We start from the raw sequence: 18,539 nt of genomic DNA, 5'->3' as shown, positions 1-18,539 counted from the left end.
TGTGTGCGGGCCGCGTGAGCGAACACCACACTCGCGTAAGTCATGACGGGCCTTATGCAAGTTTTGTAAAGTGTCACCTTGTTCCGAAGGGACATTTTACTCCGCTTACAGATCATGGGGTAGAGTCTACCGAGAATAAACGCGGCACGGTCACGGACTGATTTTATATGCGGGCGGAATGTCATCGATGCATCCAGGGTAACGCCCAGGTACTTGACCTTCCTGGCCCAGGGTATGGGTTGTCTAAAGAGAGTAATCGGGGGTGTGAGATTCCTCCTCCTAATTCGGGAGGAAATCCGTGTGGAGCTTCCCCTCTGAAATAGCACCGCAGTACTTTTCGCTGGGTTGATGTCTATGCGCCATTTTCGGAACCACTGTCCTAGGGCTAGGGCTGCGCTCTGAAGCTTCTTCGCGATTAGGGACTTGTTTCTACTGGAATAGTAAACAGTCGTGTCGTCGGCGAATAAAGCTAAATGGGTCGGCGGCGACCGGGGAATATCGTTAACGAATAAGCTAAATAGGAGGGGTGAGAGGACAGAGCCTTGCGGGACTCCAGCTGTGAGAGGTCGTGGGGAGGAGCGGGTTCCCTCGACTCGATATCGAAAAGAGCGGTTCGACAAGAAGTCCCGTATGATGAGCACGAGACTATCTGGCACGCCCATGTTGAATAGTTTGAAAATCAAACCGTTGTGCCAGACTTTGTCGAACGCTTTTGCGACGTTGAAGAAGAGAGCTCCCGTGTATAACGGTTTTGGTCGATTAAGCCCCACAAGAATATGCTCCGTGAGGCGGTGCACCTGTTGAACGCATGAGTGATTTGTACGGAATCCGAATTGTTCATCGATGAGAATGCCCTTTGATGAGACGAAGTCTCTGAGGCGTTTGTAGAGCAGACGCTCATAGAGTTTGCCTAGAGACATGAGGAGGCTAATCGGGCGATAGCTCGTCGGATGATTTTTTGGTTTACCGGGTTTATGTATGCCGATAACGTCTGCTTCTTTCCACACCGCGGGAAAGATACAGTTCGCCATAGCGGCATTGAAAATAGATGCCAACATCACGATGAGTTGGACGGGTAGAAGTTTAATAACGCGGTTGGATATACCGTCGGAACCGGGAGCCTTGCGGGGACGTAGGTCTTTGATCAAGTCTTTAACTTCCATCGGGGTGACGGGTGGTAACGCATCCGAGGGTGGCAAGGAGGCTCTGCGTTCTACCTCACTGTCTACTAATTCTACATGAACAGGGTCCACGGATTGAGTGCTGGGCGTGCACTGGGTTTGCAATGTATCGGCCAGCAGCTCTGCTTTTTCGTCATCATCGAACGCTGCGGGTCGGCCTGAGGGGCCTACGAGGGGGGGCATAGTTACTACCGTATCCGATTTGAGAGTACGAGCTAAGCGGTAGTAAGACCTTTGGGAGGGCGCGAGTCCTTCTAAGAAATCAGACCATCTGGCATCTTTGACTTCAGCGATGCGAGACTTTCCGCGGTAGGATACCTGTCGTAGGCGCGTATCGAGGCGTTCTTAGCTCTAAGAAGTTCCCTAATATCGTCGGACAATTTGAAGCGGTGAAGGAAGTCCTCCGCTACAACTTGTTTCGATGACCTATCTAATGTCGAGGTGATGTGTGACGTTAAGATGTCTATGGCTTCAGCGGTATCCTGAGGAGACGGGGTAGAGTCCGGGCTAAACGGGAGCGATGGTGGATCAGATTCAGCCAGGCTGATGCCCAGCGTGTGCCAATCCACCACAGTCCTCGTGACGGGAACGGAATCGGGAGCGCGACCGAGCTTCATAACGACGGGACGGTGGTCTGAATCTAACTCTGAAACTACTTCGATCGAGTGTAAGCTCAGAGTTACGTTTTTTAATAACGCTATATCGAGTATATCCGGGCGATGTGCGATATTTAACGGGTAGTGAGTCGGGGTTAGCGGAGCGACGATATCGAAGGCGAGATCATCGACTAACGCGTCAAGCCGCCTGCCATTCGGAGTTGTGGTGTGTGAGTTCCACCTGATGTGTTTACAATTTAGGTCGCCCGCCAGAATGACAGAGCTCCCCATGCCGAGCAGCGCCTCGATATCACTGCTTAGAACGATCTTATCCGGTGGAAGATAAACGGACGCGATAACGATCGGCGCGTGTCCCGTCAGTGAGATTCGGCACACTGATGCTTCGATATTAGCGAGCGCGGGAGGATCGAGCGGGACGCAATGCAGGGCTCTTCTATAGTAAATGACGGTACCACCACCACGAGCAGAGAGCCTGTCGTTCCTGACCATGTTATAGTTCGCGATTTTAGGGTCACGGCGCGCGGGCTTAAGTAGGGTCTCCTGCACTAAAAATATATCAATTTGATGGTCACGCAAAAAGTCAGAAACCTGATCACGTTGATTTGCGAGACCGTAAGCGTTAAAAAATCCTATCGTTACGGATAGGGGCTTTATTCTACTTATGTACGCCATTGATTACCGGCGGAGTGAGGGGAGGACGTACGTATTTAATGACGCGTATACGTCGGCGTATTCTTGCACAACGGCGATAAAGTGTTGTGCAGTGGAGGCAGCGCGAATGGCGTCGCCCAAAGCGTTAACGCGCTCAAAGTTGATCGACTGAAAGAAGTCGATCGCTAAAGCGAGATTGTCGGACGCGGTCGGAGGGCAAGTCGCGGGAGAGGGACGAGTTGCAGGGGCGGGACGAATTGCGGAGGAGGGAGTTGTAACCGTGTTCGTGTACGGCAGCGGTTTCGCCCAAGCCGAGACACTGGGCACCGGCGCCGGAACGAACGCTGGCTTAGCCTGCGACACAGAGGGTGCCGAGGCTTTGATGTCTGGGCCGGAAGCTCGGAGGCGGTTTTGGCGGGCGACGCGGCGATTTATTTTCGGGGCTCGGGGGCATCCGCGGTAATTTGCGGGGTGACCCTGTGTTTGACACAGGACGCAGCTAGGCGGTTCCGTCGCGGTTTTTTGATCGCGAGTGCATAAGGCCGTGGCGTGATCGCCTAAACACTTGACGCATCGGGGGCGCGCGTGACAGTTACGGGAAGAATGCCCGTATAGTTGGCAGTTATGGCACTGGCTAGGTGTGCCTTTCTTGTGTGGGGTTTCGACGGCGATTCCGGAAAGGCTACAGACCGTTCGGATGTTGAATATTTTCTTACCCTCGGGGGTAGGCTGGAGGGCGACGAGAACCATATTATATGGCTCCCTTCCGCGACCTGTGTGCATGCGGTATACGGAGTTAACCGGTAGGCCTTGTTCGAGAAGGTCGGCCTTGACGAGCTCGGCATCCAACTCTTTAGGGATGCCACGTATGACGGCACGGAGTTCGCGCTCCTCCTGGAGCGTATACGTGTGGAAACTTATACGCTCCTTACGGAGGTAAGAAGAGAGGGCCCTATGGTCGTCGGGTGTTCGAACCTTAATTTGAATGCCGTTCGCGAGGTTACGGGCATTCGTGAAGTTGATATTTTTGGCCTTAAGGGCCAGGGAAACTCGATCCCAAGCTGCCTTCTCTTGGAGGATTACCGGGGGAGGGGTCTGGGTTTTATTTTGTGCCACCGGACGCGGCGACGGAGTGGCACGGGCTGGAGGCGCAACGGGAGTCTGAGGGCGGGGGCGCGACGCGTTCGCGGCTTTGCTAATTTTAGCGGCCGCGGGAGCTCGAGACTCCGCGGCCCGCTTCTTACCCTTTTGTACCAGGGTGAATCCATCCGTCGATGAGGCGGGAGCGAGGTCGACCTCCATCTCCGAGTCAGAGTCGGAGGACGAGGAGGCGGGCGCAGGTGACCTACGAGCAGGTGTTTTGGAGGGCACGACGGAGGCTGCGGATGATCGCGCTGCTGGAACGGTGGCCACGGCGGACGACGCAGCAGTTTTACTCGCCAGTATAGGCGACGCGGGAACGGCAGGCACGACGGAGGCTGCGGTGCTCGATGCAGAAGCTTTGCACCCAGGTACAGGCGACGCAGGAGCAGCGAGCTCGGCGGAGTCCACGAGAGGGCTCGCGGTGTGATCGGCCTTGAAGGCCAGAAACTCTGAGGCGAGCTGTGGGTGGCGAAGTCGGAGGAATTCCGCGAATACAGCGTCCATGATCGCTGAGTGCCCAGGTGGGGTGGCCCCGGGTCTTGAAAACACTCGCCTTGCGGCGAGGCCCCAACTTCTCGGACCTGAGCGGTTCTATTGAACACAGGTGGCGATGCGGCACGATTACTACAGGACAAAGAAAAAAGACAACAAAACGGAAATAACAAAAAGAAACAGAACAATTAAACACTTCCAGGAAAACAGTTTGTCGGCAGATGTACCACGAACACAGAAACAACAAAAGGAAATAAAACAAATAAAAACTTCCAGAAAGAGCACTTAGTCGGCAGATGTACCACGAACACAGGCCGCGCGAACAATGGCCGGGCTAACAAAAGCCGGGCGAACAAAGGCCGGGCGATCGAGTGGTCGATGAGCACGTCCGCGCGTGACGGGTGCCTCTATCGGAATGGTGACTTTGGGTCTCAAGGTGACAGCAATAATGTTTTGTTGTCCATCGACTCGGATAAAATGGTTATTTAAAGCAATGTGAACGCTGAGCTCATCTGCCTATTTGCAGTAAGATAACAATAAGTACACAGAAAGAGCTCCAAATCTCAATTACACTGTATTAAAGGCGTACCCATCGAACCGGAATCCACGATCGCTTCGCAGCTGTATGGCTCTCAACAGACCCTGCTGTAGTAAGGGGCCTTTAACTTTAATGTGGAAGTGCTAACAGTAGCTCAGGTGGTTAGGGGCGAGGGGCGTTGTACCCGGGGGCCGGGCGGTCGGGGGGCCTTAACATTTATTAACGACACGTGAACAAGTATTAGCTCTCTCTAGCTAGAAATTAGAAACAATGAGTATATGTTAAGTAGTTAACTCTTGTGTTCATGTTCTTTTAAATATATTTTGTTTATGTCGTACTGTTAACATTCAAATTAACCCTATTTTTCCGCTGTTTGTAAAATTGCTGTAACTTATCATAGTGTGTTATAAGAGATTGCTGTACATGCCTGTAGCTGGCTTATATACCAGTACTTAATTTTATACATGTTAATTTTAAGCTTGAAAGTTTTGTGTGTATTGCTGTTGGTGTGTCTAAATTAATAAATAAATAAAATATCAGAGGAAGTGTGAAAGTAGCCCCGGTAATTAACAAATTAAAGAGCAGACGGTTAACGTGGTATGGACATGTGATGCGTAGAGAGAAGATGCATGTGACTAGGAGATGTATGGAAATGGTAGTGCAAGGTAGAAGGGGAAGAGGTCGACCGAAGAAGGTATGGATGGAGTGTGTGATTGATGATATGAGAGAGAGAGGAGTGAGTGTTGAGATGACGGCTGGTAGAGGAGAATGGAATAGAAAAATTCGCTGTGCCGACCCCACCTAGTGGGATAAGGTGGCGACAAGGAAGAAGAAGAAGCTAGAAAGAAATTAAACATGGATTTATATGTTATATGTTTTACAGACTAGCTCACGGTCCATCTGATATTAATTGGTAATAGGTCATCGTGTCCGTCATAGTGAATACACCGGGCGTCTAGTCCATTAAGTCATAGTCCTTCGTCGTTTAACGTGTCATACTTCTTCATGTTGTCCATAAACAAATTCACGTGCCATAAGCCGCCACACGCACACGCCACTTCGATCAGTGCAAATCCATCATCGTAAATTAAAATCAAAGTTCAGAACAACTCGAAGATAAGACGTAAAACAGCAACATAAAAACGCTTATTTATGATCCTAAAAAAGCTTTCAAAACATATCCAAACGTAACATATACATATGTGTGGGTGATATGTTCACGGGTAAACAAATCGTTGCGATTTACAACGTTCGCCGACATTACGTAAGTGTCGCCCTCTGGGGGAACAAACAAAAACTAGAATGAGAGACATCGATCAGTGTCAGACGATACTAAGTTCTAGAGTGGCTGGTTTTTGTTCTAGATAATACAAAGCTGATGGATACTTTTATAAACCATAAAACTCTGGGATGCAGCCCTCCCGTCGGTGTTCTCTGACCGCGGCTTGCTTCGAACGAGGCTTAAGAAGATTATTTTGCTGCTGTCAGCGACATGGTTATTGTCATTGGCCGACATTATTCGTCAGGAGCCGCCTGCCTATTCATTGTCCTTCGAAACCGATCAAAATTCATCTTTGGTTGAAAATAAATAAAGCTGCTGAAAGCGGCGAACGAAGATTTTAATTGAGAAACATTATTATGTATATTAATTTTTGACTGAATACTAATTTACTACATTTTATGGTTGCTCTCAGAACATAGTAATATTCTTTTCACGTATTAATTAATTAATTGTTCGATATGATGAAACGAATTCGTAGAAAAGCGTGGAATGAAACTGAAAATTAAATAATGTTGATTTCATATAGTCTGCTAGTTAGCACCTGCCGGCGACACAGCTTCCTCTCTTTTTTTTTCTAAGCTGATAGTTTTAAGAGGCTATTTCAGCATAATCTTAACTAGTAGGTGAACTCACGGGGTTGAAACCTGACGACATTGCTAACAGGAACCCTAGCAAGAGCCGTGCTTCGCAGAATCTACCACCGGATCGGAAACGTGACCCACTGAGAAGATCCGGCGAGAAACTCAGTGGGCTGTGTCTGTGGGTTAATTTACTCGTCGAGCCCTTCGTCGCAAGCGGAGGGTTCGACGAGAACGATGACCGGTGCTTGAGGTACCTAAAAGCACCGTTAGTGGATCGGGAGGATCCGAAATGACGTGTTTTGGGCGACGTCGACTGCTTTCCATTCTGTCCGCAGGATCGGGAATGCAGTTACCGGCGGCCACGATGAGAGGGTTCTCGTGTCGTGCTTCTTTGTCGAAGTGGCGCATTGATGCCGACTGTAGATACTTACTGATGGACGCCAAATCAAGGTCGTCATGGAGGTCGACGTTCCTGACGAACCAACTTCCTCTCGTAAAGTGTCCACAGCTTCCGGTTTGAATGATGGGTCAGTCGTTATGCAATACAATAGAGTCTGCGACCTGCTCTCTGCGTGTGGATGGCAGCGTTTGTGGTGTCCGAGCCCAGCTAACTGGAGTTGTCCTTAACGACTGACAAGCCGTGACCTTGCCTATGCATCTGGGCATAAATATTAGTCAGCAAGTGTGAACTAGAAGCATTGGCGTAGAGAGGCAGCTTCAGGGTACAAATTGGATTGGAATAGCTGCTATTGTTCTTGAAGTTCGAACGTAGGATTGCAAATATTGCAGATTAAATATGCGGTATAACCAACTATGGGACCGATCCACTTCACAGAAATCCAATTTATTTTGAACCAGCTATCTTCCCGCGGTTTTGTCTGACTAAACTCGATATCGCGCGGGAGGCGGTCTATGCTCAGCAGTAATATGACAGGTAGTCTATACTCTTTCTCAGGCTTCAAACTATTTGCATTCCGAATTACGTTAAAATCCGTTTGGGCGTGAAGAAAACGCACGGAGTTACTTTCGTAATGTAACTTTTATAACCTAAAAAAATGTATATTTCGAATCTCTTTATATGGCGATATATTTTTTGCAAAATACAGATTTAATGAAAGAATATTCTTCTTTATTATGTGCTCCAATCTAGTCCATGTCTGCTTGTGAAACCTACATAAAAGGTCGTTCAGTAGTCCTGTAGACCTACGCGAACAAACAATCACACCGACAGGTAGAAAACAACTTTAAAACTTGCTGTTTTATATTGTTTTACTCTTTTTAGTTTCCCTCTTTCTAGTTATATTACTTTAATTCAATGCACAGACACAGGACTGTACTGTTTTATTATAATTAGTTTAGCTCGTTTTCTAAATCATTGAAGATCATCTGGCTAAGTGTTACTGAAAGCAAAGTAAGTTCAGTTCGAAAATAAACGTAAACAGAACATGTTATGACGTCAATAGACTATCAATTTACTTAGTGATGGGGCGCGTTAATGATTATGGCAGCGCTCTGGTGTTGGAGCAGTGATCTAAATATAGATTCAAACTAGGGACATCGTTGTCCTGCGCATTGTTTTACTAATTTTGATTGCGTAAGGATCACACAGGATATTTATGTTTTCAATAGACACGCACGCACGTATTGCATTTCTATACGATAATTTTCTCAATAAGCTTTCTAGAAATGTAAAACATGTCTGTGTACTAGATGTCGGGAGCAGAAGATAAAATTATACATTCAAATCTGCATTAGCATTGTAGTATCCACATGGTAATAGGACCTGTTGTGAGTCCGCATGGGTAGGTACCACCACCCTACCTATTTCTGCCGTGAAGCAGTAATGCATTTCGGTTTGAAGGGTGGGACAGCCGTTGTAACTATACTGTGACCTTAGAACTTATATCTCAAGGTGGATGGCGCATTTACGTCATAGATGTCTATGGGCTCCAGCAACCACTTAACATCAGGTGAGCTATGAGCTCGTCCACCCACCTAAGCAATAAAAAAGTACTATTTTAACACAAATCGAAGTCGTCGTGGCCTAAAGGATAAGACGTCCGGTGCATTCGTATCGAGCGATGCACCGGTGTTCGAATCCCGCTGGCGGGTACCAATTTTTCTAATGAAATACGTACTCAGCAAATGTTCACGATTGACTTCCACGGTGAAGGAATAACATCGTGCAATAAAAATCAAACCCGCAAAATTATAATTTGCGTAATTACTGGTGGTAGGACCTCTTGTGAGTCCGCACGGGTAGGTACCACCGCCCCGCCTATTTCTGCCGTGAAGCAGTGATGCGTTTCGGTTTGAAGGGTGGGGCAGCCGTTGTGACTATACTGAGACCTTGGAACTATATCTCAAGGTGTGTGGCGCATTTACGTTGTGGGTGTCTATGGGCTCCAGTAACCACTTAACACCAGGTGGGCTGTGAGCTCGTCCACACATCTAAGCAATAAAAAAAAAATAAAAAAAAAAAAACAAATCGTTGGCTTCAGAAACTTCGTACCCAAAAGCCAAAGGGTTCTATAACGTTAGCAGCATCGACGATGTGCTTAGAGTAAATCTGAATTGGTGTTGTGACCCGGCACCTTCGCATCGATTCTGGTAACCAATGGTAGCCTAGAGAGAGGATGGTCTATTCAACTTGAATAGTAAAAAACTAAGTATTAGATGCAGGTATATATCCTATATACGATACATCGTCACGCTCACGACAGTGATTCTGCTATAGTTGAAAAAGAATCGGGAAACCTAGCCTATCTTAAGATATTTAAAAAAAGATGGTCGATTATTGATCTTATTTTTATTGTTTATCTAGGTACACAAGCTCACGGTTCACCTACTGTTAAGTTGTAACCGGAGCTCATAGACGTAACAAGGTGAATATTGCCACCCTTCTTGGGCTTCGAGGTCTGTCCCATTTTTTTAGTAATTACTCATTTTTATTGTTTAATTTTGTTCGTTTATTACATGATGTTATATCTTGGTTTTTAAAGTTATATTTTGATGCCTGCGTTCGATGCGATTTCACCAGTCCATTAGGGTACGACAACTTCCAAAGACGTCTATTCTGCTTTAAACATAATTAAACAGAACATACCAAATTAACAGCCAACCTCCAGAGAGAAGGCACTACGAGAGAAAGAAGGCTTATTGACAAAGCACTGAGGTAGTTGATATTGTTTATAGTGTGCTCTTCAGTGTCACTTGCGAAGACGATGTTGTTAGTATTAGCAGTTTCTGATATTAGTCGTGGCCACTCAGTAACACGCCTACGCTCTCACATTTCGTAAGCACCATTTGGGACCCGTGACATTGACTATTCAAGTATACTTAGTCTGGCCATACATACTGTTACAAAGGAAAACAAAAAAAAAAATCTATGGCAAATAACATTTATTACTTTTACAGTGTGCTAGTTTAATACATAAATATTAAACAATTTTAAGTATAAAAAGCTTATTCGAAGTGGTCTCCATTGGCTGCAATACAGTCCTTTAAACGTTGAGGCCAGTTATCAATAGAAGCACGCACTCTTTCCATGGGAAAGTTTTTCACTGCCAATCGTACGGATTGTTTTAGGGACTCCAAATTATCATGGCGCTTAGAGCAAGCCGCACTCTCTAAAACTGACCATAAATCATAATCCAGCGGATTAAGATCGGGACTAGACGACCGCCAGTCTTCAGCTCTGATGAAGTCCGAAACGTTCGTTTCCAACCAAGACTGCGTAGACCGAGCTTTATGACCTGGCGCCGAGTCTTGCTGCAAGGACCATTCTTGATTATTGAACATGGTGTTGTTAAAGGGCTTCACTACCTTCTCAAGAATGGTATCTTGATACACTTGTGCCGATGTTTTGATACCTTTTTCACAAAAGTATGGCCAAGTCACTCCTTCATAGCTAATACCCCTCCAAACCATAACTGAAGTCGGATAGTGCCCACGTTGCACTCTGTCGACTAATTGGGAAGCTTCCTTAGAGCTTTGAGCATAAATACGGTCATTTTGTTTGTTAAACTGTTGCTCAATTGTAAAAATTTTCTCATCCGTAAACAAAATTTTTCTATGACCTCCCTTTGCGTACCGCTTCAGTAGTTGTTTCGATTTTACCACCCTATTCTCTTTTAAATTATCAGTTAAGTAAGAAATGACCAGTACGTCTCATATAGGCTGCAAGTCCTAAGTCATCTTTTACAATACGCGACATGGTTCTAGATGCTATCTTCATCTCCCGAGATAAAAACTTTTGCTTTAGGACACGATTTCTTCGAATTCTTTCCCTTACTGCTTTGACCACCTTTTTCGTACGAGCACTACGTGGAGGGCCAAATCTTTTTCTGTCACAAACAGAGGAGGTCTCATTGTGCCTATTAATAGCCCGGTCCACAAACATTTTACTAATACCAAGCGTATGGAGAGTTTTAAAAATTGCATTTGGGTCCATACCTACTTTGTGTAATGCAATCACAGCGATTCGGTTCTCTTTATCACCCCACTCCATTTTAATATCGCAAAATATTGTACAATGTATTGGCGCTAAAATGAGAAAACTCAATGAGCAATCATATAAAAATGACAGATTCCAAATTCAAATGTAATATTTTGTTTATTTTTAATTGTAACAGTATTTATGGCCAGACTAAGTATATTGTGGCTGTAGATGTACTTATCTCATATAGGTACATAGATGGATAGATAAATCACTGGAACCCAACACCCTCTTACCATTAGTGTGACAGTCAACAAACTAATTGACTAAAAAAGCCTCTAAATAAACAAACACAAGATTGATTTTCGCTCAGTAAAAAACAAATTTATCAGTTTTATTAGCTCTTATGTCGATAACATAAGAGCCACACTTGTACGGCAAGTTCAGTTAATTAAGGGCGCATCCATCATGTCGCGGTCATCGGTCGAGATTCGTTCATTTTTTTCTGTTGAAACTGAATCTGATGGCTTGTGGTCGAAATTGATTAATTATTTATTAACAATTTCAACGAGCTATTTTAATGTAAAAATAAAATTAGATGATGTTTTGCGGTGCTTCGTTACTCATCTAAAGATAATAAACATATTGTGGTCTATAACTATAAAGGTGTTACGTCCCGTAACGGTTTCTTCTAAAATACGTATATTTATATTATTATTATTTTTATTGTAAATAATTTCTTTTTTTTTCCTCTGAGTACGTAACGTGACACAATTCGGTTTATACGTATTATTAATTTCTTATTTATTTTGTACTGGGATTTCCGTGGGAAATGGTTACGCAACTTATATTTTTGCGGGTTTGATTTTTATTACACGATGTTATTTTCCTTCACCGTGGAAGTTTACCGTGAACGTTTGTTAAGAAGTATTTCATTAGAGAAATTGGTACCCGCCCGTCGGATTCGAACACCGGTGCATCGCTACATACGAATGCACCGGACGCCTTATCCATCAGGCCACGACGACTTCAACGGTAAGTCGTCAGGCCATATCCTAAACAAAATCATTTTTTGCGTTATACATTAATGAACAATATAATTCTTAAGTTACAGTCTTAAAAGTATTGTAAAAGAAAAGATGTACATATATGTAAAAGGTTTAATATAAGTCTAAAATTAAATAAGGTTCTATTAATTTATACTATTACTTTATGTTAAGCATTGATATTTTCGAACGAAGTCTGATGACATTATCACGTGTACATTCACTGGAGGTGAGTTCATTCCAAAGGTTTCAAATGTCAAATAAAATTGATGCGAAAAAATACAGCTTAATATATACGTTGACGCATAAATTTGATACTTGAATAAGTCTTCTCAACAAACAAAACGAGTAGCTACATTGTTTCGTAACTTCGTTGTCGACAGCCGACCTTGAGTAACCGAATATTCATTCTTTGCGAGGCTTCGTCGTGAATATTTTAGCTTTGAAAAGCACAAGTCGAAACATTAAGCTCGGTGCTGAGGAATTGTTGTCAGATGATTTTAAAACGTGTTTCGTTGACAATGGTACTGACAGTACTATAGTTAAAGACAAGATAAGTAAAACTTAGTGCCAACGTGTTCACAAATAGTTTTCACGATACGGTTTGATGAGCGGGGCAACCGTTATACAATATAAATGAATCAAAGTCACAGTAATTTTATTCGGAGGCCTTTTCGCCATTGAGAAGATTTTTTTATTGCCCTTGTAGGTAGACTAGCATACGGCCCACTTGATGGTAAGTTGTTATCGTCACCCATAAAGTTTAGAAATGCCAGAGGCAGAGCCAAGCCACTGCCTACCGTTAAATACCCTCTACAACCCTCGTTTGAAGAAGGACATGTTATAGCGCTTGGGAAACACCGTGGAGGGGAGCTCATTTCAAACCCGGATGGTACGTGATAAAGATCTCTGGAAACGCACTGCTGATAAACGCAGTGGCTCCGGGTAGTATGGATGAACGAACTCTACTCTGGTGGCGGGTGGTGCGGTACTCCCAATGGAGCATCCAATACTAAATACAGAGAGAACTGAAGTCCCTCCGCATACCCAGAGGTTCTAAACGACCCGTAAGAATAGGAAGATGAGAATGGGAAGAATCCCCCTACTTCTATGGATTACAAATTTCGTTGCGGTTCTTTTTTGCGACAATTTGCTTTTTTTTAACATTTCGCAGTTTTAAAATAAGTCGCGGGAAAAAAGTGCAAGTCGCTTGTATTCGTTTTCCTATTTCATAAACTTATACGATTTTAAACCACAACGGCTAAGCCGTAGTGCAGCCTAGGCCTTAGAGACATAAGGTAAAGTTTCAAATTCTTTCACACAGCAGCTATTCTATCCTTCAAACCCAACACAGGGCTTTCATGCCTGAAATAGTTCTAATAGTAGAGCCCATTCTTGAGATTACTCTACCACCGACTCTGACTGTAAGACACAAGGCTGGAAGTTAAGAAATTATGCGTGACGAAACTAATGTGAAAGGCATTCTATCAAACTTTATGATGTTGAGATGGATGTGTGGAGTGACAAGAATGGACAAGATAAAGAATGAGTATATCAGAGGAAGTGTGAAAGTGGCCCCGGTAAGCAACAAATTAAGGAGCGGACGGTTAGCGTGGTATGGACATGTGATGCGTAGAGAGAAGATGTATGTGCCTAGGAGATGTATGGAAATGGTAGTGCAAGGTAGAGGGGGAAGAGGTCGAACGAAGAAGATATGGATGGAGTGTGTGAATGACGATACGAGAGAGAGAAAGGAGTGAGTGTGGAGATGACGGCTGATAGAAGAGAATGGAAGAGAAAAATTAGCTGTGCCGACCCCACCTATTGGGATAAGGTGGAGAAAATAAAAGAAGATTCTATCAAACTTTAACGCTGTGGCGGGTAGCCATCATTCAACGCAAGATAATTGACAGATGCCTGAATCTCGCTTACGACATTTTCAAGATAAAGCGCATATATACAAGTTCCGAACAACAACATTCGGACCGTCGGTCTACCGAGCAATATCACCCGCTCGGTGGAAGATCTTCCCTTGGCGTATATTATATCTCCCCAAAACGCAATATAGTTTCTGAACATCGGAGCACTATTCGCATATAGACTTTAGGAATATGCATATTTGGAATGTTTTCATTCTCCAGCTGTTAACAAAACCGGGCCACAATAACGCCCATGTAGAATCGGATATATGTATTTGATTCTGTCTAGTTGTATTTTCTCAGTCCAACCTGACCAAATTAAAAGTTAACAGATTGACTACCCTAGCTAGCCAACTAGGAAAACTAACTTAGAGAGTAAAGGTCAGCACTTGTACATTCTATGTTAAACTTTTAATTAAACGGATAAAAAGTGGCCCCTACCTTTACACAAAAAGAGGTTCTACAACGCTGAACTTTCGTCACTACAAAAAAGCTTAATTGAATTTGCAAATTTATTGAGTTTAAAATGGAGAATAATGTTAGAGGTCAGGCGCCACGTGTCGAGGAACCGCAGCGCGCTGAGGACCCTACTCTCGCACTGCTTTGTAGGTCCAGGTTCAATTAGACATGTCTGAGGTTTCAAACCATTCGCACGACCGCAACCCCGTTAAAGAAACGCCCAAAGCAATATGTTATTTTATTATTTACGGGCTTTACTTGATGACGTATTCAAATTTTAACACATAATACGAGCCCATAATCATCCATCGCCACGATTTGAAGTCGTCGTGGCCTAAGGGATAAGACGTCCGGTGCATTCGTGTTGAGCGATGCACCGGTGTTCGAATCCCAGGAGGGTACCAATTTTTCTAATGAATTACGTACTTAACAAATGTTCATGATTGACTTCCACGATGAAGGAATAACATCGTGTAATAAAAATGAAACCCGCAAAATTATAATTTGCGTAATTACTGGTGGTAGAACCTCTTGTGAGTGCACGCGGGTAGGTGCCACCGCCCTGCCTATTTCTGCCGTGAAGCAGTAATGCGTTTCGGTTTGAAGGGTAGGGCAGCCGTTGTAACTATACTGAGATCTTAGAACTTATATCTCAAGGTGGGTGGCGCATTTACGTCATAGATGTCTATAGGCTTCAGTAACCACTCAACACCAGGTGGGCTGTGAGCTCGTCCACCCATCTAAGCAATAAAAAAAAACTATAAGTTTATAATATCTACACGTAGTACAAATAAATTGTTACAATGAAACAAAAATCGTGAGCATAAACAATGGTTCCGATTACAGACGCGACTTGCGTATAAAATGTTGGGTACATATAAAATATAATAACATTTTGTATAAACATCTAATAATGATATAGTTAAACAATACCTACAACGTTTAATATCGAATATTAAATAATGGCGTTGTTTCTTTGTATCGACGCCCACTCGATGTTCAGTTTGTTTGTCATTTAATACGAGTACTCACAGTGTCATCTGAATGACGAAGGCTATTTAAATATTACTTAAAGAAAATTGTGTTTAGAATATGTATATATTTTATTACATATGATTATTATATTACACTTTATTACATATGAGCGGGTAGCATATTCATTTAGATAATATTTATGAATATTTTTATGATTTACCTTTTGTATTGCCACTAATGATATCAGATATATCTAGATCCTTCGTAACAAGGTTGGCTAGTAGAAATGACTTTGGATAATAAGACATAATACTTTTTGTGATATAATATCTAAAATTAATCAGATTCTTCATGATTTATTTCTAACTAGCAACCCGCCCTCGCTTCGCTTCGGAAACATTAAATTTTATTATTGTTAGCTGAGTCCCGCGATGTTGCCCGCGGTTATTATCGTACCGCGAGTGACGCCACGGAGCGAAGCTATTCTAAGAAAAGTAGCCTAAGTTACTCCTTATATCATCAGCTACCTATCAGCGAAAGTCTGATCAAAATCGGTCCAGCCGTTCTAGAGATTAGCCGGAACAAACAGACAGACCAAAATTATAAAAAATGTTATTTTGGTGTATGTACCGTATACATACATATTCATAATAATATGCATGTAGTAAAACGCGGTTATTTCAATGTTACAAACAGACACTCCAATTTTACTTATAGATGAGCACAGCGTAGCCGAATTCAGCTCACTTAGTGTTAAGTGATCACCTAGTGGACTCCATACAGACAGAATACCGTTGCAGAGGTTTAAGTCCTAAAAGTTATTGAATTTCTACCCTTCACAATAATGCTAGATCTTATGACCTTTAAATAAATTCAAATAAAGAGAAAAATAATTCGGCTTTTGTTTTATACGCCTTTATTAGCTTCAGACGTATGTATTACTACGTATGTTTGTAACGGAATCTTTGAACATGATTTTGACCCCTTTCAAAACGTCGGATTAACTCGAAATTTGGTATACTTATTAAGGACCGATGACAATTCAATATTAAAAAAATATTAAAAAAAGAAAAAAAAGCTGAAAAAATACAAATTCAACTAAAAAATTAAAAAGAAATAATAGTTTAAAAAAAACTAACAAAATACGCTTTAATAGAAAATCAAACTAAAAAATAGAAAATAAATTTTAATAAATTTGAATTAAAAATAGTGTAAGAAAAAAAGATTTTATTGTAAAAAAAGCGTGACGTGCATGGTATCAGTAGTTATAAATATTTTATGAACAGATATTAGTAGATAGAGTTATTTTGATAATATCCTGAAAAACACCTATCTATAAGCTCTATAAAAGCGTATTTTGTTAGTTTTGTTAAATTATTATTTAATTTACATTAAGTTTGTGATTTGCTTGTAGGTTCTTGCGACGTAGCGGGCGGGTCGGGTTCTATAAACGCGCTCCCGGCCGGCGGAGGCAGCTCACGGCTTGCGCCCTCCTTTGATGCCGCTACTCCGCGGAACGTCACGGCTCTCGTCGGCAAATCAGCCTACCTCAGCTGCAGGGTGCGGAACCTTGGGAATAGAACGGTGAGTCATATCTTTTTTGTACTATACAAAATTAATAGTTCCCCGCCCATTCTAGTATCCTCAAGGGGTTATACTAGATTCATCGAACAAGTAGGTGAGTTCAAGGGGCTCTAACCTGACGACTTCCGTTTTTCTTCATTTAAGTTCACGTAAAACTTTGTAAATTGTATTGTGTGCATTTTTACTAAGGTTTCTGACGTAATACTTTCGACGCATAAATGGTGCGCGTGTGGTTTTAATGTATGTTTCTTATACTTATTAAACTAATGAATGTGATTCTTAATCTAGCCTCGGGCTTTAGAACAACGATCTCATCTAAACATTACACGTAAATATTTTGAAAAGCCCGTAAACACTCCTGATATGTAAAAGCCTTAAAAATCTCCACATGCAAATTTAGACTATGTCCTATTGAAATGCTTCAAACTTTCATCGCGAGCAGAGAGTCATTAGAGGATTCCGTGACGTAGTCCGCGGAGGAGGGAGGGCGGATCCGAGACCCTCCGCCGGCGTTTAATCGTTCGCGATAATTGCACTTGGGGCGTCTTTCCGTTGAGGTCGCGGGCTTCCGCCGTGCACCTGCGCGCGTGTCGGCAGTTTGAATGCGCTCGGTTGCACGTTTATCATTCGCATTTCATCTCAATTTTATGGTTTTATTTAAAAATAGTAAGTTGCAGAATAATGTAGAAAAAATATTTATTAGTTGCAACATGATGAGTTTTTTAGTGTTAACTAGCTGACCTGGCAAATTTCGTAGTGCCTCAATCGATAAATAAAAGACCTAAACTTTTGTATAAAATAAACTTAAAACAAACAAAAGGCATCCGTCCGACAGGGGACACATCAAAAGAAAAACAAAATTGTTATTTTTATTTAATTACGAGCATTTTCATATTTATGTACCTTTTAAACCTTCTCTGGACCTCCGAAAATATTTCAAGACCAAAATTAGCCAAATCGGTCCAGCCGTTCTCGAGTTTCAGCGAGACTAACGAACAGCAGTTCATTTTTATATAAACAGATTAAGATATCATCAAACGAGATTTACGGGGAATATCGCTCATCAACAGAATGACCGTATACTCGTAAAAAAGCAAAAAAATCTTTTCATTCAATTACATGTTGTCGTGGCCGTTGTGGTCGTCGTTCGTTATAAGTCATCATGTCCTAAAGGATAAGACGTCCGGTACATTCATGTTGAGCGATGCACCGGCATTCGAATCCCGCAGACGGGTACAACATTTTCTAATGAAATACGTACTTAACAAATGTTCATGACTGACTTCCACGGTGAAGGAAAAAAATCCTGTAATAAAAATCAAATCCGCAAAATTATAATTTGCGTAATTACTGGTGGTAGAACCTCTTGTGTGTCTGCCCGGGTAGATACCACCGCCTCACTTATTTCTGCCGTGAAGCAGTAATGCGTTTCGGTTTGAAGGGCGAAGCAGCCGTTGTAACTAACTGAGACCTTAGAATTCATGTCTCGAGGTGGGTGGCATTTACGTTATATATGTATATGGGCTCCAGTAACCACCAGGTGGGCTGTGAACCCGTCCATGCATATAAGCGATAAAAAATAAATAAAACATAAAGAAATGTTAAAAGCTAACAAATTAAATAAAATGTAAAG

The 18,539-nt window shown here is 42.8% G+C and overlaps 1 protein-coding gene across 1 annotated transcript in view; it reads left to right on the top strand.

Annotated features, from left to right (window-relative positions):
• The window catches only part of LOC105841815 (zwei Ig domain protein zig-8), a 348,782-nt gene that overhangs the window by 75,388 nt on the left and 254,855 nt on the right, over window positions 1-18,539 (top strand). Inside the window, exon 3 of the mRNA XM_062668506.1 lies at window positions 16,737-16,906. Coding sequence (XP_062524490.1) covers window positions 16,737-16,906 — 170 coding nt within the window. The remainder of the gene's footprint in view (window positions 1-16,736; window positions 16,907-18,539) is intronic.

This window comes from Bombyx mori, chromosome 5 (genome assembly GCF_030269925.1).
Source record: "Bombyx mori chromosome 5, ASM3026992v2".
In the NCBI taxonomy this organism is placed as follows: Eukaryota; Metazoa; Arthropoda; class Insecta; order Lepidoptera; family Bombycidae; genus Bombyx; species Bombyx mori.
The sequence above is the reverse complement of the archived record's forward strand: the minus strand, read 5'-3'. Positions and strand labels throughout refer to the sequence as shown.